We start from the raw sequence: 26,973 nt of genomic DNA on the forward strand, positions 1-26,973 counted from the left end.
GATATTACGGTTTGAAATTTCGACCAAAAATTCTGACAAACCGTAATATCTCGAGATATAATATAAATTAAGAACCTTTAGAAGCCTTTAAGAAGATTTATTGTTCTCTAATGGCAACTTAAGAACCCTCATGAGTCACCTAATTCCAAAGGTCTTCAATGGTCTCTTGGGCCCTCTAGTGAGACATTGCTTCTCAAACAACCCATTAACCATTTCGAGGGACTTTATTAACCCTTATGAGTAAGCGAGTTGTAAATTTTGAAGGGACAAGAGTTTTGCCGGGCCTTTAAAGGTATCTAAGGCTCTATAAGATCCCCTTAATTAGTTTTGAAGATTTTAAAACAGTTTCAAAACCGGTACAAGGTCTACAAAGGTTTTTGTGAGCCTTTGCAGCAAACACTAAGGACTTTCAAACACCTTTAAGAAACCTTATTGTTCATCAGGAGTCTATGAACATCATGTTTTCCCTCTTCAATGGGTTCTGTGGCCGTCTAAGATTAATTTTGATTTTGCAACAGGCCTTTAGTCGTTTTTGAAGGTCTTATAGTACCGACATTGTAAATTTTGAAACGCTTTCGGAACCCTGTACGAGGCTCATGTATTTATATAAAGCATGTAAAGGTCTGCAAGGAGCTTTAGGAATGTTTAAAAGTCTAAGTGACTTTATTGGTTTTTTAAGATCACTAAAAGCCTTTACGCTTGCTCTTCAAAGGTCTTCACCGGTGTCCCAGTTCTCTACTGAGACATTGATTTTCTAATTTGAACCTTAAGGCTAGGTACTTAATATTGAAATCCCGAAACGTCTCTTAGGCCCTGATTTAAAGGCTCTAAAAAGTCTTCTTAGAAAAGCCTTTACAGAGATTTTCACGGAGTAAGTGTACCCGTCGCTATTAGTGGTCGCTCCCTTTGTTTCTCTGTTGAGTATTAATCTTGCGTGAAGTACCCCAATTATCCGCGTCCTCAGCCTACTTTGCGCGTGTAAACAAAATGGTCGACCTTAAGTGACCTTTGTGCACAATGTGTTTCACGCAAGCTCGATGATCGTTTAGCTCACTTTCTAATGTCCACATTTTATGTAATAATGCGATGAAATTAGCTATGAAAATCATAACAAACAGCCACTTTATTGTTACAGCAGCGTCCCGTTTCGTAGTACCAAAAGTACCGTTGTCGCTATGGGTTCGGTTCGGGTCCTCGTGCTCTTAAGTCTCTTGGTAAGTAAACCTTGAGCTTGTAAGCGTACCGACGGAAACGGTTTCAGGGTCTGGTGGTGCCTAAGCCCATAATAACACCAAATAATTCGGACCTACCTCCGAACGTACTTCTGCTTCCACCCCCCATATTGGAAACGTACATTGCACAAACTACCCTTGAGGTTCCCGGGCTGGCAACGAGAGAGGGTAAGATCTTTGGGTCGGGTGCTGATTTAATTTTTCTCGGATTAGGCGCAGCTGACGGTGAGAATGCCACAACGACAGAAGTGGCACCTGACACAACGACGGTGGTACCCACCACCACTGTAGCGGAAGAAGTTACAACCACATCAACCCCAGACGTGGCCTCTTTGCCAATATGCAGGTGTATCTTTTAGTGATTTTATATTTAACAGTTTTAGATAATAAAAACAATTCGCTTAACCTACTTAAACTATGAGCCACACCACCGCAAGAATACTGAGACAGGCCACGTGCACAATTCGCCCGCTGGAACCGGAACCGTCGATTGAACCATCCTGAAAACAAAAAGCATTAGGTTGGCCCTTCAAAAACCGTCACTTACGTCCAGGGGTTCATCAGGCCATTTACCGTCGTCGATGATCTAAAACTCAACGGATGCGTTTTTGGTTCTCCATCCCCTGGGAGGTACTTACCTTCTGAGCCTCACCAAGTTCACCCTTGTCGTCCATGAGGACAACCTTTTCGACGGAGTCGTTGTGTAACATCATTTTCTCCCCATTTTGATTCTAAACAGATCTTTAAGTGAGATCTTAGGGGTCGTTTGGGTTACGTACCGTTCTCGCCTCGCTGACGCGTGTTAGGTAGACGAGGATGCGGCGCTGCTTTTCCGGTTTCAAGTTGCAAACGCTGTTGCGTAGTGTGGTCTGGAAGAAGAAATGTATAGGACCATGGCCGAGTTGTGTACTACGGCGATAGCTCACCTGAGATGCCGGAGTCAGGTTGTACCAGAACTTTTCCACGTGTTCCTGAAACAGAAGTAACCTGAACGTCCACCTTCATTTCTGTTATCCTGATAATATTTGGAGAGTGATTCAGAAGCGAATACGCGAGAAGGTTATTAGGGGAGCATAATATGTAACAGTTCATTGGATCACAGTATTTGAAAATGTTCCTGTTTACCTTATAGCACTTCTGATATCCTGATAATAGAAATTGTGAAGCAGTATTAGACAATAAAAAGGAGCGAGTACCTATATTTCACTAAACATACGCGTACCTGCTTTCATTTATGTGATCCTGACATTAATGGATTTGTAAGAAAATGGTATTAGGGAAGCATAATGTTTGTGGAGATCTAAGGTCTTAACGAGACTAATTTTTGAAGGGAATGAGCCACCTGGAGTCCACAAGAGCTAGTACCTGAGACGATTTGGTACAATACATCTATATTTAATACTTTGTTTTTAATTACATCTTCTTGCTCTTCTGTGATCCTGACAGAACGTTTTAAAAAGAGGATTCCATCTTGGGAAAGCACAAAACCTTGAAAGGGTTGGTTCAATAAAAATATCTTTTTGTAGTCACGATGTGTTGGTTTCTTGATAAGAGTTTTTTACAAGGAGCACATGAGAGTGTTTCGTTCAATAGATTCCTGTTTCTGTGATCCCGATACAATAACCTTTTGATGGGAATTTGTTATCTGTTATCTAATTACGCTTCCTTGTGTTCCTGTAAACCTAATGATGAAGTTTTGAAGATTTCGTATTAGGAGAACATAACTGCTAAGATGGCATGATTCAATGGGTTTCCGCTTCTATGTTGCATAAGTCTATGTCTATTAATTAATTGCAGATGTAATCATTTCTTCATGAGAATTTGGTCCCAGGAGAGCAATGATAATAAATTGTTATCAATTGACAGATTCTTGCGTTTCTGTAAATCTGATGGAATCATTTTAAAGAGAATTTGCTGTTAAGCGAGCTAATTCGCTAACCTTACTTGTCAGGGATCCCATTGGAGCAATTTTTGAAAAAAAATTTGGTGTGACGGAGGGTAGAACTTGAAAGGCCGTCGTAAAATAGACTCTCATTCCTGTGATCTTGATCCTAATATTGTTTGAAGGGAATCTGGTAATAGAGGAACATAATATGTGGTGTCTACGTCAGTAGTCCTGATGAAGTAGGTTTTGAAAATGAGTTTTGTATTAGGAGAGCATAATTTTGAAGAGGTCGGTAATAAGAGAGCACAATGTGAAAGAGAAAACGAGAGCATTTAACTTAAGAGTATTTCGTTGAATAGATTTATGTTTCTGTGATTCTGATACAATTACGCCTCTTTGTGTTCATGTGAACCTTATGAGGAAGCTTTGAAGATTCCGTATGTATTGTGTTCTAGTGAACCTTGTGATGAAGCCTTGAAGATTTCGAATTAGGAGAACATAACCCCTGAGATGGCTCGGTTGAATGAGTTTCCGTCTCTATGGTGCAACGATTTCTTAATGAGTACATGGCCACATGGCAACATAAGTAGTGGAATTTAATGTCAATTAATTGTAGATTTATGAGAGTTTGGTACCAGGAGAGCAGTGATAATAAATTGTTATCAACTGACAGTCTTACGCTTCTGTAAACCTGATGGAATCATTTTAAAGAGAATTTGCTGTTAAATGAGGTAGGTAATTCGCTAACTTTACTTTTCAGTGATCCCAGTGGAGCAATTTTTGAAAAAAAATTTGGTATGACGGAGCGTAGAAGTTGAAAAGGCCGTCGTAAAATAGACTCTCATTCCTGTGATCTTGATCCAAATATTGTTTGAAGGGAATCTGATTCAGAAGAACACAATATGTGGTGTCTACGCCGGTATAGGCCTGATGAAGTAGGTTTGAAAATGAGTTTTGTATTAGGAGAGCAGAATTTTGAAGAGGTCGGTAATAGGAGCGCACAATGTGGAAGAGAAAACGAGAGTCTTAAACTTAAGAGTAGTTGGTTGAATGGATTTATGTTTCTGTGATCCTGATACAATTACGCCCCTTTGTGTTCCTGTGAACCTTATGAGGAAGCTTTGAAGATTTCGTATTAGGAGAACATAACTATTGAGGTGGCATGGTTCAATGTGTTTCCATTTCTATGGTGCAATGATTCCTTGATGAGAACTTGGTCACATGACCCATGAGGGGAATTTAATGACAATTACTTGTAGATTTATGAGAATTTGGTACCAGGAGAGCAATGATAATTTATTGTTATCAATTGAGAGATTCTTGCGTTTCTGTGAACCTGATGGAATCATTTTAAAAGAGAATTTGGTAAGCGAGCTAATTCGCTAACTTGACTTTTCAGTGATCACAGTGGGTCTGGTATGACGGGGCGTATGCCTTCGTATAATAGACGTTCATTTCTGTGATCTTGATCCAAATGTTGTTTGAAGAGATTCTAGTACCAGAAGGGCGCAATGTGTGGGGTTCAGGCCAATGATCCTGACGAAGTAGCTTTGAAAATGAGTTTTGTATTAAGAGAGCATAATTTTGTGGAGGACATGGTTCAATCATTTTTCGGAAAACCATCGTCTCTTTTGGTGCTGGGTAGTATTCTATACTTATCGTAAATCCCCAACAACTGTCATCCGAGTCCCTTAAGGCTAAAAGGTTAATAGAAAGAAATGTTACCGGAGGAGGGTATGGGGGGCTACGGGGGGTTTTTAATAACTCTCAGTGCACACGACAGGACACAACAAGGGCACTAAGGTTGTAGGGGTGTCCTTGTCTCCTGGACGTTATTAAACGCGCGTCGCTTTTAATATAATTTTCCGGAAATGCTCATCGATTTTTCAATTGCGGGGAGGGGGGGGGGGTTAAACCCCCTGTGATTCTTTGCCCTACGCAGAAGGGGACCTAATAATTTTTCCGCAACAATTGTCACGCGAGCCCTAAAGGATACACCGTTTGTGTGTTACCGGCGGGTCTGGAGGGTATGGAACCCCCAGTACATACTACTCCCCGGGCCCCCAGGTGATACGCTCTTAGCTATACGAGGAAGAGGATCTCATACTCCTTCTCCAACATCTTTCATGCCAGCCCTGGAGGATAAACAAATTGTGAAAGTGCTATCTGGGAGTTTGGGGGGGGGGGGGGGGGGGAGGAGGTATGAAAACCCAGTACACACGACAGTTCCATCCAGATCCCTAGACCCACCGGTGGTACGTTCTCACCAAGAGGATGTAATTTTCGTTCCGCAACATTCATGCGAGTCCTGAAGAATAAACAGCGTCACTGGGGCCGGGGGGGGGGGAGGGGGTATAGAAGCATACTGTTTATGAGTTTATGAAAGAGAGTGTGAACCCCTAATTTCCATTTCCAAAACACCACCACAATGGTCATAAATTTTTTACCACCTGCACGTTAGTAAGGGAGGTATTACATTGGGATAAAAATGACCCCCCCACCCACTTTTTTGACGGAAATACACGTTTTAAAGCACCAGGAATTCGAATCAGACAAAATCTCGATGATGTGGATCTGTCGGTATGTCGGTCTGTCGGTTTGTCGGTCTGTCTGTTTCCCTGTTTTTTAAGATTATTAGTATATGCAGACGTCAGTAGAATTACGACACCTTTCCCCACTTAATTTGATCCCTCCCCCCTCCGACGATTAGTAGATTTCTTACCTGTATATCTGGTTTGGCTGGGAACAAATTCTCGAGCGTATGCGGCGATGGTGTCTAATTTGGAGAAAATGTGTAAGCTTTGACGGTTAGCTAATTAAATTACTTACTTTTGCGCTCGAAGTCATCTTTGGTGTAGTGTCAGTCGTCGGAGCAGTGGTCGGTACCTCCTCCGTACTCTTCGATTGGTTCCTTTCGTCCAATTCGATTGCCTAAATCAAATAAGGCTTAAAATTCCAATGACACCAAGTAGGTTTACCTTCTTTATCGTCTCCGCGTCCAAAGTCACGTTGTTTAGCACAGGGTTCTGCCAATGAAATGCATGTGCCGATGGACAAAGTTGTGCGGGATACTTACGATTGGTTTGGCGAGCTCTAGAAGGACACGCCCCTAAAAATAAAGATGAGATGGGGCCCTTTGCTAGAGTCACGCACCTGTTGCTCTGACGTCCGATTGCCTAAGTACTCTCCGACCAAGTCCTGTAGATCAGACAATTACAATCACTTCGTCACGAGGAGTCTCTACCTGTGAGTCCTTCGAGAGTTGGTCCAAGAAGTCCCTGACTTTATCCTAAAATAGATATATAGCACATGACACACGTCACGTAGTGACTCACTTGTAAGTCCAAGTTTTCGGGGTAAATTTTCTCCACGTTCACTGGCGGTCTGTCCTAGTTTCACAAGAAAAAGTAATAACATTGTTTGGAGAGGGGGAAGGGGTTCAGGATGAGGAACTCTGCGCTGAAGCTTCCGATATACTTACGGCTTTGTAGTGCTCCTTGAAGTTCTCATTGTCGATGTCAATCGCCTGAAAGTGGAGGCACAGTTCGAGCGGTTTGGTTTAAGAGGCAAGTTACCTTCATTATCGTGTACGAATCCAAGGTTACGTTTTCCTGCCTAGGATCCTGAGGGAAGTGCCGCGTTAAGCTTTTCTCGCAACTTTAATACTTACAATCGGGTCGGACAGGAGGTCCAACACTCTTCCCTAAAAGATCGGTTAAAAAGCGCCACCTTGCGGAGGACAACTTACTTGTTGCGCAGGGCTCAGGTCGCCGAGGTGTTGCCGCACCAGGTTCTAAGGACACGCCGTGCTAACTTACCGCGGCTGATTTTAGATACTTACGGATGAGTCCTTCGTCAGTCTGTCCAGGAACTGTTTGGTCTTGTTCTAGAAATCTGGGTCAAAGCGGAGAGGGTCGCCAATGGGATCACTTACCTGCAGCTCCTTGCTTTGGGGGTGAATTCGCTCGACATCCACCGGTGGTTCGGCGGTCTGCAAGAGAGTTACCTGAGGCTCACCCCCCGGGGTGCGACCAAGAGCTTTTACTTACGGTTTCCGGCACCTTCTTACCACCTTTGTCCAACCCGATCTCCTGCAACACGAATTGTTTACATCGCGAGGGCTAGTGCCTAGGTTACCTTTCGTATGATGTCGGAATCGAGCACGATGTCCTTCTCGGACGAATCCTATTGGAAGGCTGTGGTTACGCCTCGACCCGGTTACTTTTATACTTACAATTGGCGCGGAAAGGCGAAGAAGAACTCGTCCCTAAAACAAAAGACATTAGGAGTCGAGGGATAAGGGCGTGTACTCACCTGCTGCTTGGGTGGCAGGTTACCAAGATACATTCGTACCAGGTTCTACAAAATTTGAGGGTTAGTGGCGATTAGAAGGTTTGATCTACGCTCACCTTTGAGTAATCGGACAGCCGTTCCAAAAAGTCCTTGACTACGTTCTGCAATTTGGTATAAAAATTGGGGCACAAATCCGTACAGGGTTGCTTACCTGGAGGACTTTGTTGTGAGGATAAATTCGATCTACGTCTAATGGAAGGTCCACGTGAGGTACTTCCTAAGTGGAAAAAAATAATTACATTCGTCGGGCGCTCGCCACCTGGTGGTGACTTTGGAAAGTAGTTCAAGGTGGAGCTAAAGGATCGCGTGCCACGTGTCGATCACCTTGGATAGTAAGTTAAGATTCTGCTCAAGGGCATTCGCTTTCAAGGTCATCGGAGGTCAATGACGCCATTTTTTGTCGTATTTCTGTTTCATAAAAAACCAAAGGTCATATATTTTATTTTCAAGGTCATCAAAGTTCCATTTTTGTTATCTGGTTATATTTTCAAGGTCAATGGCTTACATTTCTTGTGACGTCATATTTCATTTTCAAGGTTATCCAAGTGCTATAACCTCCACTTCTTAGTGGTGTCATGTTCTACTTTCAATGTCATCAGAGGTCAATGACACCTTTTTATGGTGTCATGTACTTTTATTTTCATGGTTATCAAAGTTCAATATCATTTTTTCATCAGAAGTAAATGAGCTTCCTGCGTCAAATCCAGTTTAACTTCCAAGGTCGTCCAAGGTCAATGACCCTATTTGGTCGTGAATAACCTACAGGTCAGTTCGGCACCTTATATACGACTCCGCAAAACTGGGGTCCAAGGTCTAGATCTTGAAAATGAAATATGACACACAAAAATGGTGCCATTGCCTTTCATTGACCTTGATAATAAAATATGGCGCCGCAACCAAGGTTATTAAATTTTGGTAACCTTGAAAATGAAATATGACACCACAAAAATGGCGTCATTTCCTTTATTGACCTTGGAAAAGAAACTTGACACCTCAAAAATAGGGGTTATTGGAGTTTGATAACTAAGAAAATGAAATGCCACCACAAATATGAGACACTTGACCTTTTATGACTTTTAAAATGAACAAAAATAGGGTCATCGACCTTTGAAAATAGAATATGACACCACAACAAGGGGGCCGTCCACCTCTGATGATATTGAAAGGAGAATATGACACAGCAAAGAGGTGAACGTCATTAGGATAACCTGGAAAATGCAATATGACATCCTAAAAAATGGAGCCAGTGACCTTGAAAATTAAATAAAGTATGACAAAAATGAGGGCATTAAACCCTGACACCGCAAAAACTGGGGTCTTGACCTTGGGTTTTTTGAAAGCGAAAAGTGACTTAAGAGTGCCTAGGTAAGGCCAATTTAAGCGCATGCGCCAAGTTCAAGGTCATTTATTTTATCGTAGGTTTAAAACTAAGGTGGTTCTGAGCTGGGTCACACCGAAACTGGTGAACTTTTATCTCTGAAGTAATTAATACATTATCAACAAAGGCGCACCGTGACATAAGGAAAGCTGAAGTCGTATAAATACAATAAGGAAACATTCTCAATATAGGCGGAACGTAAGACAATTCTATTTGAATAATTAGGACCACTGACCATTCCTCTCAAATTTATAGACCACGAATACGAGCCCTGACCTAGGGGAATCCAAATTGCGGACACATCTGAGAACTCAAAACTCACTAGGGCTCACTGGAAGATGTTGGAAGCAAAAAGATGGAACTTGGCAATAGAGAAATGGAAGCTACGCGTTTCAACAAAGACGCACCTTGACACAAGGAAGGCTGAAATCGTATAAATCCAGAAAATTGTAAACGTTACTGGGAACCGAAAAACCGGAACACTTGAAGTCAGAATCTGAAAGTAGAGACTGGATGCCAGAAGCAGGAAGATGGAATCTGGGAACTAAAATCTGGAAGCAGAAAGGTGAGTGATGCGCTATAGAGGGACGCGAAAAATTGTCTCAGATTCGCACTTTACGTAATCTTTCTTATCAGCTAGAATTATCCTTTGGTACAAAAATTAATTAGGCTCTGACTAATTACGTAATGTTGGGAAGGTACTTTATTTATATTAACTGCGTTCTAATTAAAAATTTCAACGGCAGGATGACATTGACCTTACGAATTCTATAGAAACGATTATAACACTCACGGTTCCACTTCCTTCCGGCCGATTATCCGCTTCAATAGCCTACAAAAACTCGAAATGAAAGTGCAGTCTGATAATCGAAGTAGATTAAGTCACCTTCCTTATGGTCTCAGGATCAAGGACCACGTTCTGATCGTAGGGATCCTAAGGGAAGAGAAATCGGTTAGCTTCGTAGAAAGAGACGGTCGCATTTACTTACAACTCCATTAGCGAGACGAGCAAGTACCCTACCCTAGGGGAGGAGACGGGGTTAGGCAGCTTCGAGACCGGTTCCACTCACCTGTTGGTCCGGAGGCAGAGGGCTGAGGTAGTAGCGTACGAAACTCTGAAGGGAAGCAGGTTGAGGTTTGTCTCCTGGTGAATGCACTCACCTTGGTGTCCTTCGTCAGTCTGTTGAGGAAGTCTCTGAGTCTGTTCTGCAGGTCTCTATCTTGTGGGAAGATTTTGTCGATATCAACGGGAAGCTCGTCGACGGGAGGTGGGGGTCTCTGTCTCTCTTGGTCTAACTCGATTTCCTGCACGGTTCGCGAATGAGAATTTATTAGAAGGTGACCGTTGCGATTACCTTTCTTATGGTGTCAGGGTCTAGGTGTACGTCTTGAGCGTAGGGATCCTGGAACAGAGGAGGTTATCCCGGAACAGGAGACTACCGTATACTTACAACTTGATCAGCGAGACGAGAAAGTACTCTTCCCTGGGAAACATAACAAAATTAGATAGTTTGTGGTTCTGGTAGGTGGAGAAAATCTACTCCAATAGATACCCATTACCCAAGGTACTACCACTAAATCATTTCTGCGGCTACTAGAAAAACACCTCCACATTCATTATGTGTTCCTGCCACCAAGAGAAAACTTTAAAGAATTTCCCGAAGGTTCTTCAAGCATTTAGGAGTAGAAATTCCTCCTGATACAAATGTTTACAGCGAAAATTCCGCGCTGAAACATTGCTTCTGATACTAGAAAAACACCTCCACGTTCAATATGTACTCCTGCCACCAAGAGAAAACCTAAAAGAATTTTCCGGAGATACTCCAAGCATTTAGGAGCAGAAATTCCTGCAGGCACAAAAGGTTACAGTAAAAATATCGTGCTGAAACATTTTTCCTGATACTAGAAAAACACCCCCACGTTCACTATGTATTCCTGCCACCAAGAAAAAACCTGAAAGAATTCTCCCAAGGTGTTTCAAGCATTGAGGAGCAGAAATTCCTCCAGGCACAAATGTTTACAGCGAAAATACCGCGCTGAACCATTGCTCCTGCTACTTGAAAAACACGTCCACGTTTTCCTGCCACCAAGAGAAAACCTAAAAGAATTTTCCGAAGATCCTCCAAGCATTTAGGAGCACAAATTGCTCCTGTCACAAATGTTTACAGCGAAAACACCGCGCTGAAACATTGCTCCTGATGCTAGAAATACACCTCCACGTTCATTATGTATTACTGCCACCAAAAGAAAACCTAAAAGAATTTTCCGAAGATCCTCCAAGCATCTAGGAGCAGAAATTCCTCCCAGCACAAATGTTTACAGCGAAAATATCGCTCTGAAACATTGCTCCTGATTGTAGGAAAACACCTCCACGTTTATTATGTATTCCTGCCACTAAGAGAAAACCTAAAAGAATTATCCGAAGGTACTCCAAGCATTTAGGAGCAGAAATAGGCGTTTGCAGCGAAAATTCCGCGCTGAAAAAATGCTCCTGATACTGAACACCCTCACTTTCATTATGTATTCCTGCCACCAACAGAAAACCTAAAAGAATTTTCCGAAGGTTCTCCAAGCATTTAGGAGCAGAAATTCGTTCTGGCACAAAGGTTTACAGCGAAAATACCGCACTGAAACATTGCTCCTGATACTACAAAACCCATCCGCGTTCATTATGTATTCCTGCCACCAAGAGGAAACATGAAAGAATTTTCCGGAGGTATTTCAAACATTTAAAAGCAGAAATTCCTCCTGGCACAAATGTTTACAGTGAAAACACCGCGTTGAAACATTGCTCCTGATACTAGAAAAACACCTTCAGGTTTGTTATGCATTCCTGCCACCAATAGAAAACCTAAAAGAATTTTCCGAAGGCGCTCCAATCATTTAGGGGCAGAAATTCCTCCTGGCACAAATGTTTACAGAGAAAATATCGCGCTGAAACATTGCTCCTGATACTGGAGAAATACCTCCACGTTCATTATGTAATCCCGTCACCAAGAGCAATCATAAACGAATTTTCCGCCAGATCCTCCAAGTATTAGGAGCAGAAATAGCTCACCTGTTGGTCCGGGGGCAGAGGGCCAAGGTAGTAATGCACAAAACTCTAAAAAAACGCATCATGACTGTGGTGCTTGACCAACGGCCGAACTTACCTTCGCATCCTTCGACAGGCGGTTAAGGAAGTCCCGGAGCTTGTTCTGAAATTTGAAATCCTTGAGTATTCTTCGGATGCGAGCACGACTCACCTGCAGGTCTTTGTCATGTGGGAAGATCTTGTCGGCATCTAAAGGAAGTTTTTCGACCGGAGGCGAAGGCCTCTGGCGCTCTTCGTCTAACTCGATTTCCTGTAGAATAAGACAGTGAAAATACCTAAGCGTAGACGAGGGTCGAGATTACCTTTTTTATCGTGTCTGGGTCAAGGGCCACGTTTTGTTCGTAGGGATCCTGGAAGAAAAGTGCTTAACTGGAAACCCCTCGCGGCTTTTGGTGTACTTACGGTCTGATCGGCTAATCGGGTGAGTACCCTTCCCTGAAACGTAACAAAAGGTTAGATAAGCTCGAGAATGTGGACCACTCACCTGTTGATCTGGAGGAAGAGGACCAACGTAGTAGTGCACGAAACTCTTGGAGTCCTTCGCCAATCTGTTAAGGAAATCTCTGAGCCTGTCCTGAAATTGGAAGTCTGTGAGAGGTCTCCCAGTGATGGCGCCACTGACCTGCAGAAATCTGTCTTTTGGGTAGATCTTTTCGACATCTACTGGAAGCTCCTCGACGGGAGGTGGCGGCGTAGCTAGTTCGGTGGTCGTTGGCCTCTGATCCAACTCGATTTCCTGTAGAATGCGCGTTTCAGAGTACGCCATTGGCGATTAAGCTTACCTTTCTTATTGTCTCAGGGTCCAGGACTACATTTTGGTCGTAGGGACCCTGGAAAAAAGGCGATTAGCTCGAGGCTTGAGCCAGTTTTTGATATACTTTACCACTTGGTCAGCGAGACGACCAAGTACCCTTCCCTGGGGAATAAAACGGAGTTAGATAGCCCAGGAACTTGTAGTATACTCACCTGTTGGTCCGGAGGAAGAGGACCAAGGTAGTAACGCACGAAACCCTGAAAGGAAGTGCTTGATATACCTTGTTGTTTCCCGTTTTCCCTCACCTTAACATCCTTCGCCAATCTGTTGAGGAAATCTCTAATCCTATCCTGAAATTTGAGGTCTGGTAAGTTCTCCAAGTGATGGCGCTACTTACCTGCAGAAATCTGTCTTCTGGGAAGATCTTGTCGATATCTACGGGAAGCTCTTCGGCGGGAAGTGGTGGTGTAACTTTTTCGGTGGTTGGCCTCTGCCTCTCTTGGTCCAACTCGACTTCCTGTAGATTGTGCGATTGAGATTGGGGCGTTGACGATTAAGCTTACCCTTCTGATCATATCTGGGTCAAGGAATACATTTTGGTCGTAAGGACCCTGGAAAAAAGGCGATTAGGTGGAGGCTTGCACCAGTTGTTGATATACTTTACCACTTGGTCAGCGAGACGACCAAGTACCCTTCCCTGGGGGATAAAACGGGGTTAAATAGCCCAAAAGCTTGGTAGTATACTCACCTGCTGGTCCGGAGGAAGCGGACCAAGGTAGTAACGCACGAAACTCTGAAAGGAAGAGCTTGATGTACCTTGTTGTTTCCCGACTGCACTCACCTTAACGTCATTCGCCAATCTGTTAAGGAAATCTCTGAGCCTGTCCTGAAATTTGAAGTTTGTGAGGGTTCTCCGAGTGATGGAGTTACTTACCTGCAGAAATTTGTCTTCTGGGAAGATCTTGTCGATATCTACGGGAAACTCTTCGGCGGGAAGTGATGGCGTAACTTTTTCGGTAGTTGGCCTCTGTCTCTCTTGATCCAACTCAACTTCCTGTACATTACTCGATTAAGAGTGGGCCGTGGACGACTAAGCTTACCTTTTTTATCATCTCAGGGTCAAGGAATACATTTTGCTCGTAGGGACCCTGGAAAAAAGGCGATCAGCTCGAGTCTTGAACCAGTTTTTGATATACTTTACCACTTGGTCAGCGAGACGACCCAGTACCCTTCCCTGGGGAATAAAACGGGGTTAGATAGCCCAGGAACTTAGTAGTACTCACCTGTTGGTCCGGAGGAAGAGGACCAAGGTAGTAACGCACGAAACTCTGAAAGGAAGAGCTTGATGTACCTTGTTGTTTCCCGACTGCACTCACCTTAACATCATTCGCCAATCTGTTAAGGAAATTTCTGAGTCTGTTCTGAAATTCGAAACCTGTAAGGATTTCTCAGGAGCTGTCCTGCGTCTTACCTGTAGGTCTCTGTCTTGCGGAAAAATTTTGTCGATATCTACAGGAGGTTCCTCGACGGGCGGGGTTGGCGTTACCCTTTCAGTTACCGGCCTTTGACTCTCTTGGTCTAGCTCGATTGCCTGTAAAATGCGAACATAGGAAAGCGAAAATACGGACTGGAACTACCTCTCTTATGGTTCCAGGATCGAGCACCACGTTTTGATTGTAGGGATCCTGAAAGATGGACAAGTGACCCGAAATTGGTGGCAATACGTTGATTACTTACAACTCCATCTGCGAGACGCGAAAGCACTCTTCCCTATGGAAGAAAATAGTAGCATTGAATGGTTTGGTACACATTTAACTTCAAACAAGAGAAAGTAGTATTGCCTAACGAGCCGTAGGTGAGTTCGACACAAAATAGGCCCCTCGTGATTGAAACTGAAGCTCGACGGCACGATAGTAGTCGGATTTAGTAGTTTGGAACTCATTTAACCTCAATAAAGAAAATGTAGCATTGCCGAGCGAGCCGTAGGCGAGTTCGGCACAAACTAGGCCTCGCTATCGAAAATGAACCCCTACGGCACGATAGTAGTCGGATTTGTGCCGAACTCACCTTCGGTTCGCTCGGCATTTAGTAGTTTGGAACTCATTTAACCTCAATAAAGAAAATGTAGCATTGCCGAGCGAGCCGTAGGCGAGTTCGGCACAAACTAGGCCTCGCTATCGAAAATGAACCCCTACGGCACGATAGTAGTCGGATTTGTGCCGAACTCACCTTCGGTTCGCTCGGCATTTAGTAGTTTGGAACTCATTTAACCTCAATAAAGAAAATGTAGCATTGCCGAGCGAGCCGTAGGCGAGTTCGGCACAAACTAGGCCTCGCTATCGAAAATGAACCCCTACGGCACGATAGTAGTCGGATTTGTGCCGAACTCACCTTCGGTTCGCTCGGCATTTAGTAGTTTGGAACTCATTTAACCTCAATAAAGAAAATGTAGCATTGCCGAGCGAGCCGTAGGCGAGTTCGGCACAAACTAGGCCTCGCTATCGAAAATGAACCCCTACGGCACGATAGTAGTCGGATTTGTGCCGAACTCACCTTCGGTTCGCTCGGCATTTAATAGTTTGCAACTCATTTACCTCAATGAAGAAAATGTAGCATGTAGAATGTGGTAGCCGGCACCCTTAAAATTATCTAGAATTGGTAGTAAGAAAGACACTAAACATTGAAAACTTAATCATCGCCATTTTGTAAAATAATTCGTTATTGTGCGTGTGAAAAGATGACTCCGCAATTAAAGATGATGCCATTCAGTTTTGACAAATTTAACAGTTGAAGTCTCTCAGCAGTGGAGGAGGGATCGCAAGGTTTGAAAAAATAAGAATTTCGGTCGCGTCTCTAGCGAGTCTCTTTAACACAAAATAAACTACACACTAATCGTCTCTCGCGGTTCGACGCGCAATGCCTCGCGGCCCAATACCAATTGCCAGACGGCTCACTCTAAAAAAACATTTCCTACTATTTCTTTTTTTTTAGTGACACCCATTCTGGGAAGCAACCTTTTTCCACCAATAAAGACTGATTTTTCTGTCTAATCCAAACGCTTGACGCCTTTAAATTTACTCCACATGGAGTGAAAACTCGCTCAATCTGCAAGTGCAGGCTTGATAACCACGACCTCAAAATTCTCCTCCATAATTTGAACTAACCCACGACTTACTGGCGCCGTAAGCTTTCATACGCACTTAAAAACCTAGGACCGTACTTCGGGAACCACTCGGAATTTTTGGAAAATCAAATAAGGCTCTGTCGGAAAGCGGGGCCTAGAGATCTGGAGTGCATTCATTTGTTAATTGGTAGGCTACCGTCTTGTTTCAAACTGAAGAAAAAAGGCGTGGTTTATGCCGACCTCTCCTTCGGGTTCCACGTCATTGTTTCATTTGAAGTCAAATTGTATTAAAAAATTCGTAACACTCACTCTCCAAACAAGAATCGGAACTAGAACCTACCTGCTGGTCAGGAGGTAGATGTCCAAGCTCCCGGCGCACCAAGTCCTAAAATAAAACTCAATGAGAAATAGCACTTTTCAACCGGAAACTCACCTTCACTTCCTTTGCCAGCCTGTTAAGGAAATCCCTGAGTCTATTCTGAAATTGAAAATCCATGGGAATATCTTCAAGGTCAGTTATTTAACCTACCAGCAAGTCCCTGTCTTGTGGGAAAATGCGATCGAGGTCGACTGGCAGTTCGTCAACTGGCGGTGGCGTGACCCTTTCTGTTGCCGGTCTCTGCTCCCACTGATCGCGCTTAACTTCCTGCAAGAAGCGACGATGATAATGAGACTAGGCCGGTTAAAAGTACCTCTCTTATGGTTGCGGGGTCAATCGCGACGTTCTGAGCGTTGGGGTCCTAGGGGAGAAGTGTTAGATGAAAACGGAAGGGGGCGGGTACTCACGACTCGATCTGCTAAACGACTGAGAACCCTTCCCTGTGGAACAAAACGATATAAGACACGTTCAAAGCGCGGGGACGCTCACCTGCTGGTCGGGAGGTAGGTTTCCGAGGTACTGGCGCACCGAGTCCTGAAACCAGGCGTGTCCGAGATAGTTGACAGTGACCTACTCACCTTAACGTCCTTGGCCAACCTATTCAAGAAGTCCCTGAGTTTGTTCTGAAATTAGCAACTGGCGAGTGTTCTTCCACGGTCCCGTGACTCACCTGCAGGTCCCTGTCTTGTGGGAAAATGCGATCGATATCTACTGGCGGTTCTTCGACAGGGGGCGGAGTAACCCTGTCCGTTGTTGGTCTCTGCTCCCATTGATCGCGCTTAAGTTCCTGAAAGAATCGGCGTGACTGTGGGCGACTGGTACGGATGGGATTACCTGTCGTATGATTGCGGGGTCAATCTTGACGTTTTGCGCGTGGGGATCCTAAGCGAAAGGGGTCATTCGAAAACGGAAACCGGTAGATACTTACGACTCGATCTGCCAAGCGGCTGAGAACCCTCCCCTGTGAACCAACGCAGAGTTAGATACGTTGAAGACTTAGAGGAACTCACCTGCTGGTCCGGGGGTAGGTTTCCAAGGTATTCACGCACGGTATCCTGAAATCAAGGATGCTCATAAGTTGTAAATGGCTCTCAACTCACCTTAACATCCTTGGCCAATCTATTCAGGAAGTCCCTGAGTCGGTTCTAAAAATGCAAACCTGTGACCGCCTCCTGTGCTAGCACAACTTACTTGTAAATCTCTGTCTTGTGGGAAGATTCTGTCGACATCTACTGGAGGTTCTTCGACCGGTGGTGGGGTGGCCCGGTTTCTCTGGTCGCGTTCGACTTCCTGAAATTAACGGGGTGAGAAAGTGCATCCGTCACCACCATGGCTTACCTGTCTTATGGTTTCGGGATCGAGCACCACGTTGGGATTATACGGATCCTAGGCGAACTGAGCTTCAAAAAGGGGACGGTGGAGCATATACTTACAACTCCATTGGCAAGTCGCGAAAGCACTCTTTCCTACATAAAATGGTGTCAGTCGAAACCAAAGTGTGGAGATACTCACCTGCTGGTCCGGGGCGAGGTTACCAAGATAATGGCGCACCACGTCCTGAAATTCGACCTAGTGAAAATTGTGGATGAGCAAGCGAGCTCACCTTAACGTCCTTTGTCAATCGATCAATGAAATTACGGATCTCGTTCTGTAATTGAAAATTAGTGGGTGTTTTGCAGGACGTCCGAGAAGGTTACCTGAAGGTCGGGGTTTTGCGGGAAAATTCGACCAATATCTACTGGGGGTTCGTCGACGGGCGGCGGACTGACCTAAGTAACGGCGAATGCATTCGAAAACTGTGTGAGTATTTTAAGTAAATTTCGAAAACTAGGGCGAGTCGAACTTATGCCGAACTCTCCTTCGGATCGCTCGGCATTCGCAGCCTTAAATGGCTAGACGGCCGAGCGAATCGAAGAAGATTTCAGCAAAATACTAGGGCGATGACCACTCGGGATTCTTATCAGGGGTCAGAGAATGAACAGATCGGGGGGATAAGCAATTGGACTAAACTGTCGCTTACCGGCCACTGGTGCCGTTGGTCCAGGTCAATTTCCTGCAAGAAGATGACATGAGAACTTGCGTCCCATAAGCACACCTTACCTTTCTCAGGGTGTCGGGGTTGAGGAAGGCATGGTCCGCTGTCGGGTCCTATTGATAGAGGGTGACGCACTCGTATTTATTCCCTCCGGTGAGTACTTACCACAGAATCCGCGAGACGCGATAGTATACGACCCTGCTGATCCAGCGGCAGCGGGCCCAGACCATCGCGAATTAAATTCTTCGACTCCTGAGGCAGCTTGTTGAGGTAATCCTTCACTTTGTCCTAAAATTAGGCGTAACGCTTGGTGGTGGACACGGGGTAACTCACCTGAAGGTGACGGTCTTGTGGGTAGAGCTCTTCAACGTTGACCGGCAGCGGTTCGGTCGGTTCCGTCGCGATGGCCTGCAAGTGGATCGATTATCGAGGAGGCCAAGGAGGCACGACCCACCTTGTCAATGGTCCACAAGTCCAAGTCAATGTTCTGCCTGTACGGATCCTAAAAGATTGCCTAAGGGATTTTGGTACCTAAGTGCGTTTACCTACAACTGAATGTGCTAGCCGATTGAGAATGCTGCCCTAAAAATGGGACGGGTTAAATTTTGTCGAGCCTTGGAGGGGAGGGAGGGCATACCTGTTGTTCTACTGGTAAGTTGCCTAGGCGAGCGCGAATCAGATCCTAAAAACGAAGGGTAACGGGGGGCCGATAGTGGTTGAGACCTACCTTGGTGGGCTTTGACAGCCTATTTAAGAAGTCCTTTATGGCCTGGAAGACGGATTGAGCCAAGTACGAGCAAACCCCTAACTTACCTGCAGGTACGGGTCATGGGGATAAATTTGATCTACGTCCACTGGATACTCTGGTGGTGGAGCAGTCTTGCAAAGTGAAAAGTGTTACAAGCGCAGTGCACGCAATGATACTAACCTCTCCGACGCCGGCGTTCCGGTTCCTATTATCCGTCGCGATCGCCTAAGAGGAAGCGTTAGTAATTACCTCGATCACCCGGGATTACCTTGTCGATGGTCCACAGGTCCAAATCCATGTTGTCCTGGTACGGATCCTGTCCGAAGAAAAGACTGGGGGGAGGTTCGAGTCAAGGATTTTACTTACGGCATCCTCCGAAAGGCGGAGGAGTACGTTTCCCTACAACGGGGAGGATTAGTTTTCAAAAGTGGTAGCGTGTTAGAGCTCTCACTTGTTGTTCCGGTGATAAGCTGCCGAGGCGAAGACGTATCAGGTCCTACACAAGTAGAAGATCGGCACTTAGTGGGACATTTTGGATTTGACTCGCGAGGCGCCACCAATTAAATTATCCGCGAGATTATCCGCGAAAAAACCCCACGTGTCAACGTTATACTAATGAAGCGGCCACACTTACCTTGGAATTATCCGACAGGCGGTGCAGGAAATTTCTCACCTTATCCTGAAATTACTCACGTAACTTGCGCGGGAGTAGTCTCAATGACCGACTGACTTACTTGTAGATCCCTGTTCTGGGGGTAAATGTTGTTCATGTTCACCGGCAGGTTCGCGTCGCCCGGTACGCCCTTGCGAAGTGAAAGCGAAATTAGTTTTACCACATTTCACATTGTCCACGATAGGTGGTGGGCCACCCGGTTGTGGGAAAATCCTCTAGCTAGGTTATGGCGCCCGAGGATTTTGAATGTATCTATGCCGAGCCACTTGGGAGGACCAGTTTAGATGGCCGGTGGAGGAACGTTTCTTCATGGTGCTATGGTGGATTATCTTTGGTGGTTCGTAAAGAAATTCAGACGAACTTCTATGTTCAGGTTTTGAGCCTTCAAAAAAACTTTCCAGGGTTAACCAGAGGCAACTCAAGTAGTAGAAAAGAAACTTAGAGACTCTGGAAAGATTTGTTGAGGTCCTTTGGGCTCTCGAAGACCATTTTCAGATCAAAGGCTTTTTTTAAAATTCATCGAAGTTAGGAAAATGCTTGAAGACCCATAAAAGCTCTTGAAGGCTCTTTGAGCTGTCACACAGAAAGAAACTTTGTGGAGGGGGGGGGGGGGGTTTAAAAGCCGGGAAAACATCGACAGACGTATAAAATAAAGGCAGATAAACAAGCCAAGCGATGCAGAATTAGAGAAAGCAGAAGACAAAAAAAATCAGAAACGAACACGCAGGGAGGAAATCGTTGTAAGAAGAAGGAAAGCATCAGAATATGAAGCAGAAAATGACTGAGAAAAAGAGATGAATCACAGAACGATAATGCAGAAGAGAAGAAATTAAAAATAAGGAAAGAGGAAGTAGAAGAATTCGAAACAAAGGAATATAAAACAGAAGAAGCCGGTCCGTGTGGCGAGTTCAGTTGAAGCTGGACTACGGTACTAAGGGTCCCTGGTTCGAAACCGGGTTCGGGAATAGATATTTGCAAAAGTATCGTGGGCTGGGTTGGTAGAGCAACCTTGACTGAAACTCCGCCCACTAAAAAATAAAAAGTAAATAAAATAAATAAAGAAGAGGCAGAGGAGAGAACAGAAGGGATACACACGGTGGGTGAGAAGGGAAATTTAAATTTGAAGAGAAAAGAGATAAATATAGGAAATAGAAGAAATTGGAAAGGCAGGAGGAGGTAAATGTAGAAGTGAACAATGAGATTAGCGAAAAGGAAGATGAGAAGAAATAGAAAAGGAAAACCAAAGCGAGGGTAGAAGAGGGAGGAAGAAAAAGAGAAACACCAAGAAAGAAGAAAAACGGAAAGAATTCAACAGTTGAGAGGTGGAGGAAAAGCAAAAAAGAGGAAGCTGAAAAAGAAGGGGAATAATAGAAAAAGAAGCCGAGTTAAAGATAAGTAAGGAGGAGGGCTTTGGACAGGCGAAAAGAAAATGAAAAAGGAAAAAGGTAACAAAAATAAAAGACAAAGAAAGAAAGAAGTGTGAAGGGTAACATAGAAACGAGAAAGGAAAAATAAAAATAAAAGGTCTGGTACGTACTGAAGGGAAGGTGGGAGGAATGGTCTGAGACAGAAGGTCGTAAAAAGGCGTAAAGGAAAAAAAGAAGACGCTGAGAAATGGGAAAGTGAAAGGTGGGGGTTAGGTGGAAAGGGCAAGGATAAGAAAGAAAAAGAAGATACAAATGGCAGATGAAAAAGAGAGAGGAGCGGAAGTTGTATAGAAAAGAAAAAGGAAGAAATGGGAAGAATGAGAAACGGAAGAAAGTATTGGAACACGACAAGAGGAAGGGTAAGAAAGCAGATAGGGTAAAGGAAGAAAGAGAACACGGTAAAACAAAACGAGATCGAGAAAGATGACGCAGAAGCAGAAGAAACAGTAGTAGAGTAAATTGAGAAAGAAACGTCAGAGGCCGATGAAGTGGAGGAAGACGAACCTTTGTAATAGGAGAGAAAAAAGGCAAACAAAGGACGATGAAACAGGAGAAGATTAACTAGAGTTTGTAAAAAAAAGCAAATGAAATGGCAAAACGAGATGAAGAAGAACAATCGGAAGAGAAGGGAAAAATGGAGAAAGCAGAAGAAGAGGAGGGACAAACCCAGGAAATGGGGAAGTAGAATAGGTGAAGCCTGGAAACGTTTCAGGTACTCAAGGATTCTGAAGAACTACAAATAGTACTAAAGAACGTCTCCTACGTACGAAAAACCTTAAATTAAGAAAATACAGGGCTCTGACTAATCAGAAGGTCTGGAGGGTTTTATAGACGTTATGAAAACCTTGAGTGTCTTTGAATGCTCATCAAACATTCTTAAACGTGTAACGGATTGTCACTTTAGAATTAGAAAGTATTTTTGTTCAGCATAGAAAAATTTACGCATGTACCGCTTCATAGAGAACGTGAACGAAAATATGTCTGGCGATAACCATTGAAAACAAGAAACGTATTGCAGAAAGCGGGCACGGTTCCCTCGATTTATTCTCACAGCGACTCTCTAAATTGATCTATCCAAATGGCACGGCATACATAAAAAATATCTTCCCACTGTCAAGTGGCCCAATACCTACCCCCCACGTGTTAGTACTCCAAAGTGAGTTAGTGATCGACTAATTTCAAGTGCATCGGTGCAAGTTAGGACTCACGCTAACTGAAACAGTCTACTTACTCCATGAGCGCCAAAAGCTCCTGGCGGTCTAAAACCGGGTATCTTAAAATTTCAAGAAAGTTAGATTCAAAAAACGTTCAGGAGTGCAAAAAAATTCGAGTGCGAACTAAGTACTTGCACTTACATGTCCGGGGTGACTTTCAACGGGGACAAATTTGTCCACAAACGCCGGGGGCTTGTGAAAGGGTAGCTAAGAAAACAAGATTCCTTCAGGTCTAAAAAGTAACTTGTAGCGCTAAGCTTAAATGTAGACGGGGGTTGGGAGAGGGTTTGGGATCGTTAACTCCTGCGTTACTTACAGTAGGTTTGTACTCCTCATACTTCTTGATGAGCTGAAACACAACCCTTAGCGCTCACGTGCTCCACGTGCTACGAACCTCTCTCAACGTGTCCAGATCCACCTCGAACATGGCGTGGGGGTCGTTCTACAACAAGAAGCTTAGACCGGATCCGTCGAGGTTTTGGCCACTTACGAAAGCGTGTTGGGAGGCCTTCACCAGGTTTTGTAGGACGAAAGCCTGCGAGGGGGAGGTTTGAAAGTGTTACGGTCGCGCTTCACTTACCTTCACAGGAACTCCGAGACCGGCGAGCTCTTTCGCGATGATCACCTGAAAAAGATCGGATTCACCTTCGCTCGGTTTCGCGGAGGTCACTCACTTTGGATTGGTCCGTAGTCTTGTTCAGGAAAATGTTCGCTTGTTCCTGAAACCTCTCGCTTGAGTGCGATCGTCAATAATAATTGACGACTCACTTACCAGCATGTGCTTGTTGTTAGGGAAAATCGCTTCCACGGGAATTGTCAGGGTGACCTGGAGAAAAGGAACCAGGTCAGTTCAAGTGTGAGGCTTTGAGGGTGACTGAAAGAAGATTTCAAAAATAGTTGGTGAAGGGTTTTTAAAATTGGTCAGATTCGTCCCTAAACCTTTTCAGTTCTTAATGGCAATTGTCTTCTTGTAAACCTTTCAGCATTTTCTTGCAGGATGAACCTTTTTGTAAACCGATGTAGCTAAAACATGAGCACAAAAAGGGCCAGTGTATCCCATTTACGATTTTGAGTCGCCTTTAATTGGGCCACCCTTAAAAGAGGCCAATATTATCTCCCATCACGTTGATAATCCTCTTCCACATTCCGCTTACGATAAAAAATCTCGCTCTATTTCTGAATTGGGAATGCCTGTTGTGGCTGATAAGCACCTATCTTTTAGGGTACGCGCCTAAAATAATTACTTGCCCTTACCTCAATTGATGCAACCCTTTTACCCATAGGTTTTCAGGGGCGGGTCCAAATGCACTCGGTAGAACATTCGAAAGAGTCGTTGTGGCTAGCAAACTTACCCCAGATACGGAATCTAAAATAAAACTGAAACGTAATCCCTTTCCTAAAGAAGCCCTTTCAAAAAGTACCCAACAGGAAGAGGCTCCCGACGAGTACAAACAGCAGTCTCATCGCGGATAACTTCACCAGATGCGCTTCCATTCCACGAACCAACACGAATAACTTCACCTTCAGGCTGGTTCGGCGACTAGCCATAGAAAGTGGAATTTGTGGTAGATACGGAATTGTATTAACGAACGTTAATGGGTAAAAAAAATTGATTTTATTCATGACGAAACCACAAAGTTGCGATTTGATTGGAAGTCGAAATCGCTTACATTTCACGCTATCGATTTATTTTCCGCTTATTGGGAAACGTTCACGGAGATATATGGGTAATCGGGAGAATGTAGATTAATTGGAAACTGTCAAAGTAGGTTTTTGGGAATAAGGGCAGGTCTGGGTTTCGGAACGGTTGCTTTCGTTATCAACGTTGTTTGGTTAACGAGAACAATTAAGAGGCGACAATCTAATCAAAAATGAGCGCGATTTCCTTTGAGTTATCCACTGCAGTTTTTGCATTCGCTCGTGTGGAGAACTCGTCGATAGATTTCGGAAAATAAGTAAATGGAGCTTTAAGTTTCTTCCATAGGTTTATCAGGTTTACCCTAAACCTGTCAGGATCCTGAAACTAATCGCTAACCGATCTTCGATCGGATCGTACTCTCATGGCTTCAAAAAAAGACAATGGAGTTGCTGTTTTCCGGGAGGGGGGCATACGCCTAGACCTCCCCTCCCGGAAAACACTTCCCTACAAAAAAGTTTAGTCCTCGAGAATCTCATAATGGTTTTACTACCGGGGAAATACCACCCGGTAGATAGAGGCCCCGGGTCGATAACGCCTTTCCCTCAAACTCTCGGTATTCTTATGAGTTCAGGAAATGACAATGGAACCACTGTATACTGGGGAGCACTCCATACACCCGCACCCCCAGATCTCCTGATATCACTTTCCCCTACAAAACGTTTAGCCCACACGCCTCCCACAGTGGTGTTTATGAAAAGAAGTATAGTGTAGGAAGGTCAGGGCGGTATGGAATATCTTCTAGCAGAGGGAGACCTCGGCAAAGGATGACTAAATAACTCCTTTCCCTCAAACTCTCGGTATTTTTGGAACCACTTTATGATGGGGGTATAGCCCTCACCCCTCGTAAAACTTTCCCCCACAAACTGTTTAGCTTTCACGATTCTCATAACAGTTTTGCTGGAAAGAAGTATATTAGGGGGTGGAGTTGGGGTCGGATTGGGGGGTTATGGAATAGAGCATAGAGAGCCCTCGGCAAAGGACGACCCGGTATACCTATTTTCCCTCTGACCGTTGCTACTTTAATAGGTTACAAAGGGACCACTGTATAGTAGGGGATCACCCTTTGCCGAAATCTGTCTCTGTTGGGGGGCATTCCATACCCCCTCCCACCCCCACCCGCCGGTTACACTTTTCACCACAAAACATTAAGTCCTCGGGGCTTCCATGGTAGAATTTTTGGAAAATATGGGATCCTGTTCTGTAAAAAAGTATTGCGTAGAACATAATACCGTAAAGGGAGCCTTCGGCAAAGGATTGCTCCATAATTTTTACCATCAAATTATTGGTATTTTTATGAGTTCCGGAAATGCTATAGGAACCATTGTATGCGGGGGGGGGGGTATTCCATACACTCCAGGCCCCCCGGTACAACTTTCCCTACATGTTTAGCCCTCACTCAACTACTATCATAATTCTGTTTCTGCAAAGAAATGTAGCACCGGGGGGCGGGTGTGTGGGGGGGGGGGGGATAATCCTCAACAGAGAAAACCCACGGCAAATGATGACTACAGTATCCTTTCCCTCCAACCCTTTTATCGTTTCTGCAAATGCCAATGAAACCTCTGTTTCTAAGAAATAGTATTGTATACAGTGTATTTATTAAGAAGTAGACATAAGGATTAATGTGTATGGTTTTTCGCTATGTCTACTTTCAAAAGACACTATCTCTTCGGAATGGCGCCTAATTTTACGCAACCAAAATAGCCTCTTAAAACAAATAAAGATATGGCTGTCGTATTAATTAATTTGAATATTGTTGCTCTGGCTTCACAGAAAATAAATCTGTCATGTCGAACGAATATACAATAAAAAAAATATCAAAGTCCTCGTTTGAGATCGAAGGGACTTCAGCGCATTTTTGTGTGGCAGATCAGTATTCTATTAGCCACTTTCGATTCAACCATCAATAACAGATCTTGTCGAAGGCTACTACATTCACTAACCGCTTCCCACTTTCCTCGTGCACCCGCAATTCGCTTTTAAAGATTTGACTCCACCATCAGGAAGATCGTGTCGGGGGCTACCACATTTCCTTTGACGGTACCCCCTTCCGACGTCCCGTTCACCCGCAATTCGCGTTTGAAGATTTGACTCCACCATCAGGAAGATCGTGTCGGGGGCTACCACATTTCCTTTGACGGTACCCCCTGCCGACGTCCCGTTCGCCCGCAATTCGCGATTGAAGATTTGACACCACCATCAGTGAGATCGTGTCGCGGGCTACCACATTCCCTTTTACGGTACCCACTTCCGATGCCCCGTTCACCCGCAATTCGCGTTTGAAGATTTGACTCCACCATCAGGAAGATCGTGTCGGGGGCTACCACATTCCCTTTGACGGTACCTCCTTCCGACGTCCCGTTCACCAGCAATTCGCGTTTGAAAGAAGATTTGACTCCACCATCAGGAAAATCGTGTCGGGGGCTACCACATTTCCTTTGACGGTACCCCCCTCCGACGTCCCGTTCACCCGCAATTCGCGTTTGAAGATTTGACTCCACCATCAGGAAGATCGTGTCGGGGGCTACCACATTTCCTTTGACGGTACCCCCTTCCGACGTCCCGTTCACCCGCAATTCGCGATTGAAGATTTGACTCCACCATCAGTGAGATCGTGTCGCGGGCTACCACATTCCCTTGACGGTACCCCCTTCCGACGTCCCGTTCACTCCGCAATTCGCGTTTGAAGATTTGACTCCACCATCAGTGAGATCGTGTCGCGGGCTACCACATTCTCTTTTACGGTACCCACTTCCGACGTCCCGTTCACTCGCAATTCACTTCTATTGGCGACACGAGAAAGAGAGACAGCGATTCGAGATTCACGAAACGTTAAACCGCGTGAGTTCGCAACGGAAGGTAAAAGGCGCCTGACTACTTCTCGAAGACGCGCGCGCCGCCTCGCAAAAGGTCGTTAATTTCGCCCCTATGACAAAAAACAAAATTCCGCCACGCAGGAGTTGTGCGCGTTTACAACA

At 44.6% G+C, this 26,973-nt stretch overlaps 3 protein-coding genes and 1 long non-coding RNA gene across 4 annotated transcripts; 1 reads left to right on the forward strand and 3 right to left on the reverse strand.

Annotated features, from left to right (window-relative positions):
* The first annotated feature begins 1,141 nt into the window (after positions 1 to 1,141).
* On the forward strand, positions 1,142 to 1,591 carry LOC116161567. The gene is made up of 3 exons (XM_031474956.1): positions 1,142 to 1,214; positions 1,262 to 1,400; positions 1,446 to 1,591. The coding sequence occupies exons 1-3, from the start codon at positions 1,176 to 1,178 to the stop codon at positions 1,589 to 1,591; spliced, it is 324 nt and encodes a 107-aa protein (XP_031330816.1). The 5' UTR covers positions 1,142 to 1,175.
* LOC116162220 lies at positions 1,591 to 13,833 on the reverse strand. The gene is made up of 49 exons (XM_031475773.1): positions 13,797 to 13,833; positions 13,631 to 13,750; positions 13,538 to 13,582; positions 13,445 to 13,489; positions 13,361 to 13,393; positions 13,260 to 13,307; positions 13,094 to 13,213; positions 13,002 to 13,046; positions 12,909 to 12,953; positions 12,826 to 12,858; positions 12,725 to 12,772; positions 12,565 to 12,678; positions 12,427 to 12,516; positions 12,345 to 12,377; positions 12,245 to 12,292; positions 12,094 to 12,192; positions 12,001 to 12,045; positions 11,907 to 11,951; positions 10,300 to 10,332; positions 10,204 to 10,251; positions 10,010 to 10,153; positions 9,919 to 9,963; positions 9,838 to 9,870; positions 9,735 to 9,782; positions 9,642 to 9,680; positions 7,622 to 7,687; positions 7,527 to 7,571; positions 7,432 to 7,476; positions 7,352 to 7,384; positions 7,255 to 7,302; positions 7,167 to 7,208; positions 7,052 to 7,108; positions 6,959 to 7,003; positions 6,866 to 6,910; positions 6,788 to 6,820; positions 6,693 to 6,740; positions 6,599 to 6,643; positions 6,453 to 6,506; positions 6,362 to 6,406; positions 6,271 to 6,315; positions 6,194 to 6,226; positions 6,096 to 6,143; positions 5,947 to 6,048; positions 5,840 to 5,893; positions 2,159 to 2,203; positions 2,012 to 2,101; positions 1,871 to 1,963; positions 1,780 to 1,818; positions 1,591 to 1,732 (listed from the first exon to the last, which is right to left on the reverse strand). Exons 1-49 carry the CDS (start codon positions 13,806 to 13,808, stop codon positions 1,643 to 1,645), a joined length of 2,748 nt encoding a protein of 915 aa, XP_031331633.1. The 5' UTR covers positions 13,809 to 13,833; the 3' UTR covers positions 1,591 to 1,642.
* Positions 13,816 to 23,844, reverse strand: LOC116161569. The gene is made up of 33 exons (XM_031474957.1): positions 23,718 to 23,844; positions 23,649 to 23,662; positions 23,069 to 23,122; positions 22,971 to 23,015; positions 22,877 to 22,921; positions 22,787 to 22,831; positions 22,691 to 22,738; positions 22,613 to 22,645; positions 17,897 to 17,968; positions 17,803 to 17,847; positions 17,712 to 17,756; positions 17,633 to 17,665; positions 17,538 to 17,585; positions 17,391 to 17,489; positions 17,300 to 17,344; positions 17,210 to 17,254; positions 17,128 to 17,160; positions 17,034 to 17,081; positions 16,870 to 16,986; positions 16,778 to 16,822; positions 16,689 to 16,733; positions 16,607 to 16,639; positions 16,513 to 16,560; positions 16,350 to 16,466; positions 16,254 to 16,298; positions 16,161 to 16,205; positions 14,434 to 14,466; positions 14,334 to 14,381; positions 14,168 to 14,287; positions 14,073 to 14,117; positions 13,980 to 14,024; positions 13,898 to 13,930; positions 13,816 to 13,863 (listed from the first exon to the last, which is right to left on the reverse strand). Exons 1-33 carry the CDS (start codon positions 23,842 to 23,844, stop codon positions 13,816 to 13,818), a joined length of 1,791 nt encoding a protein of 596 aa, XP_031330817.1.
* On the reverse strand, positions 18,567 to 20,151 carry LOC116162221. The gene is made up of 3 exons (XR_004143516.1): positions 18,872 to 20,151; positions 18,689 to 18,816; positions 18,567 to 18,642 (listed from the first exon to the last, which is right to left on the reverse strand). It is a non-coding gene; the product is annotated as an uncharacterized LOC116162221 (long non-coding RNA).
* Positions 23,845 to 26,973: the final 3,129 nt, after the last annotated feature.

Source organism: Photinus pyralis, unplaced genomic scaffold (genome assembly GCF_008802855.1).
Source record: "Photinus pyralis isolate 1611_PpyrPB1 unplaced genomic scaffold, Ppyr1.3 Ppyr1.4_LG10, whole genome shotgun sequence".
Classification (NCBI taxonomy): Eukaryota; Metazoa; Arthropoda; class Insecta; order Coleoptera; family Lampyridae; genus Photinus; species Photinus pyralis.

Coding starts and splice junctions, on each gene's coding strand:
- LOC116161569 (XM_031474957.1), bottom strand. CDS start 23,844: ATGGCTAGTCGCCGAACCAGCCTGAAGGTGAAGTTATTCGTGTTGGTT. Junction 17,666..17,711: donor ACCTCGCCCCGGACCAGCAG/GTGAGTATCTCC, acceptor CATTTTATGTAG/GAAAGAGTGCTTTCGCGACT. Junction 16,823..16,869: donor CACAAGACAGGGACCTGCAG/GTGAGTCACGGG, acceptor TGCTAATTTCAG/AACAAACTCAGGGACTTCTT.
- LOC116161567 (XM_031474956.1), top strand. CDS start 1,176: ATGGGTTCGGTTCGGGTCCTCGTGCTCTTAAGTCTCTTG. Junction 1,215..1,261: donor TCGTGCTCTTAAGTCTCTTG/GTAAGTAAACCT, acceptor AAACGGTTTCAG/GGTCTGGTGGTGCCTAAGCC. Junction 1,401..1,445: donor CGGGCTGGCAACGAGAGAGG/GTAAGATCTTTG, acceptor TTCTCGGATTAG/GCGCAGCTGACGGTGAGAAT.
- LOC116162220 (XM_031475773.1), bottom strand. Junction 13,394..13,444: donor CGCTTCCTCCGGACCAGCAG/GTGAGTATACTA, acceptor TTTATCCCCCAG/GGAAGGGTACTTGGTCGTCT. Junction 6,407..6,452: donor CCGAAAACTTGGACTTACAA/GTGAGTCACTAC, acceptor TATCTATTTTAG/GATAAAGTCAGGGACTTCTT.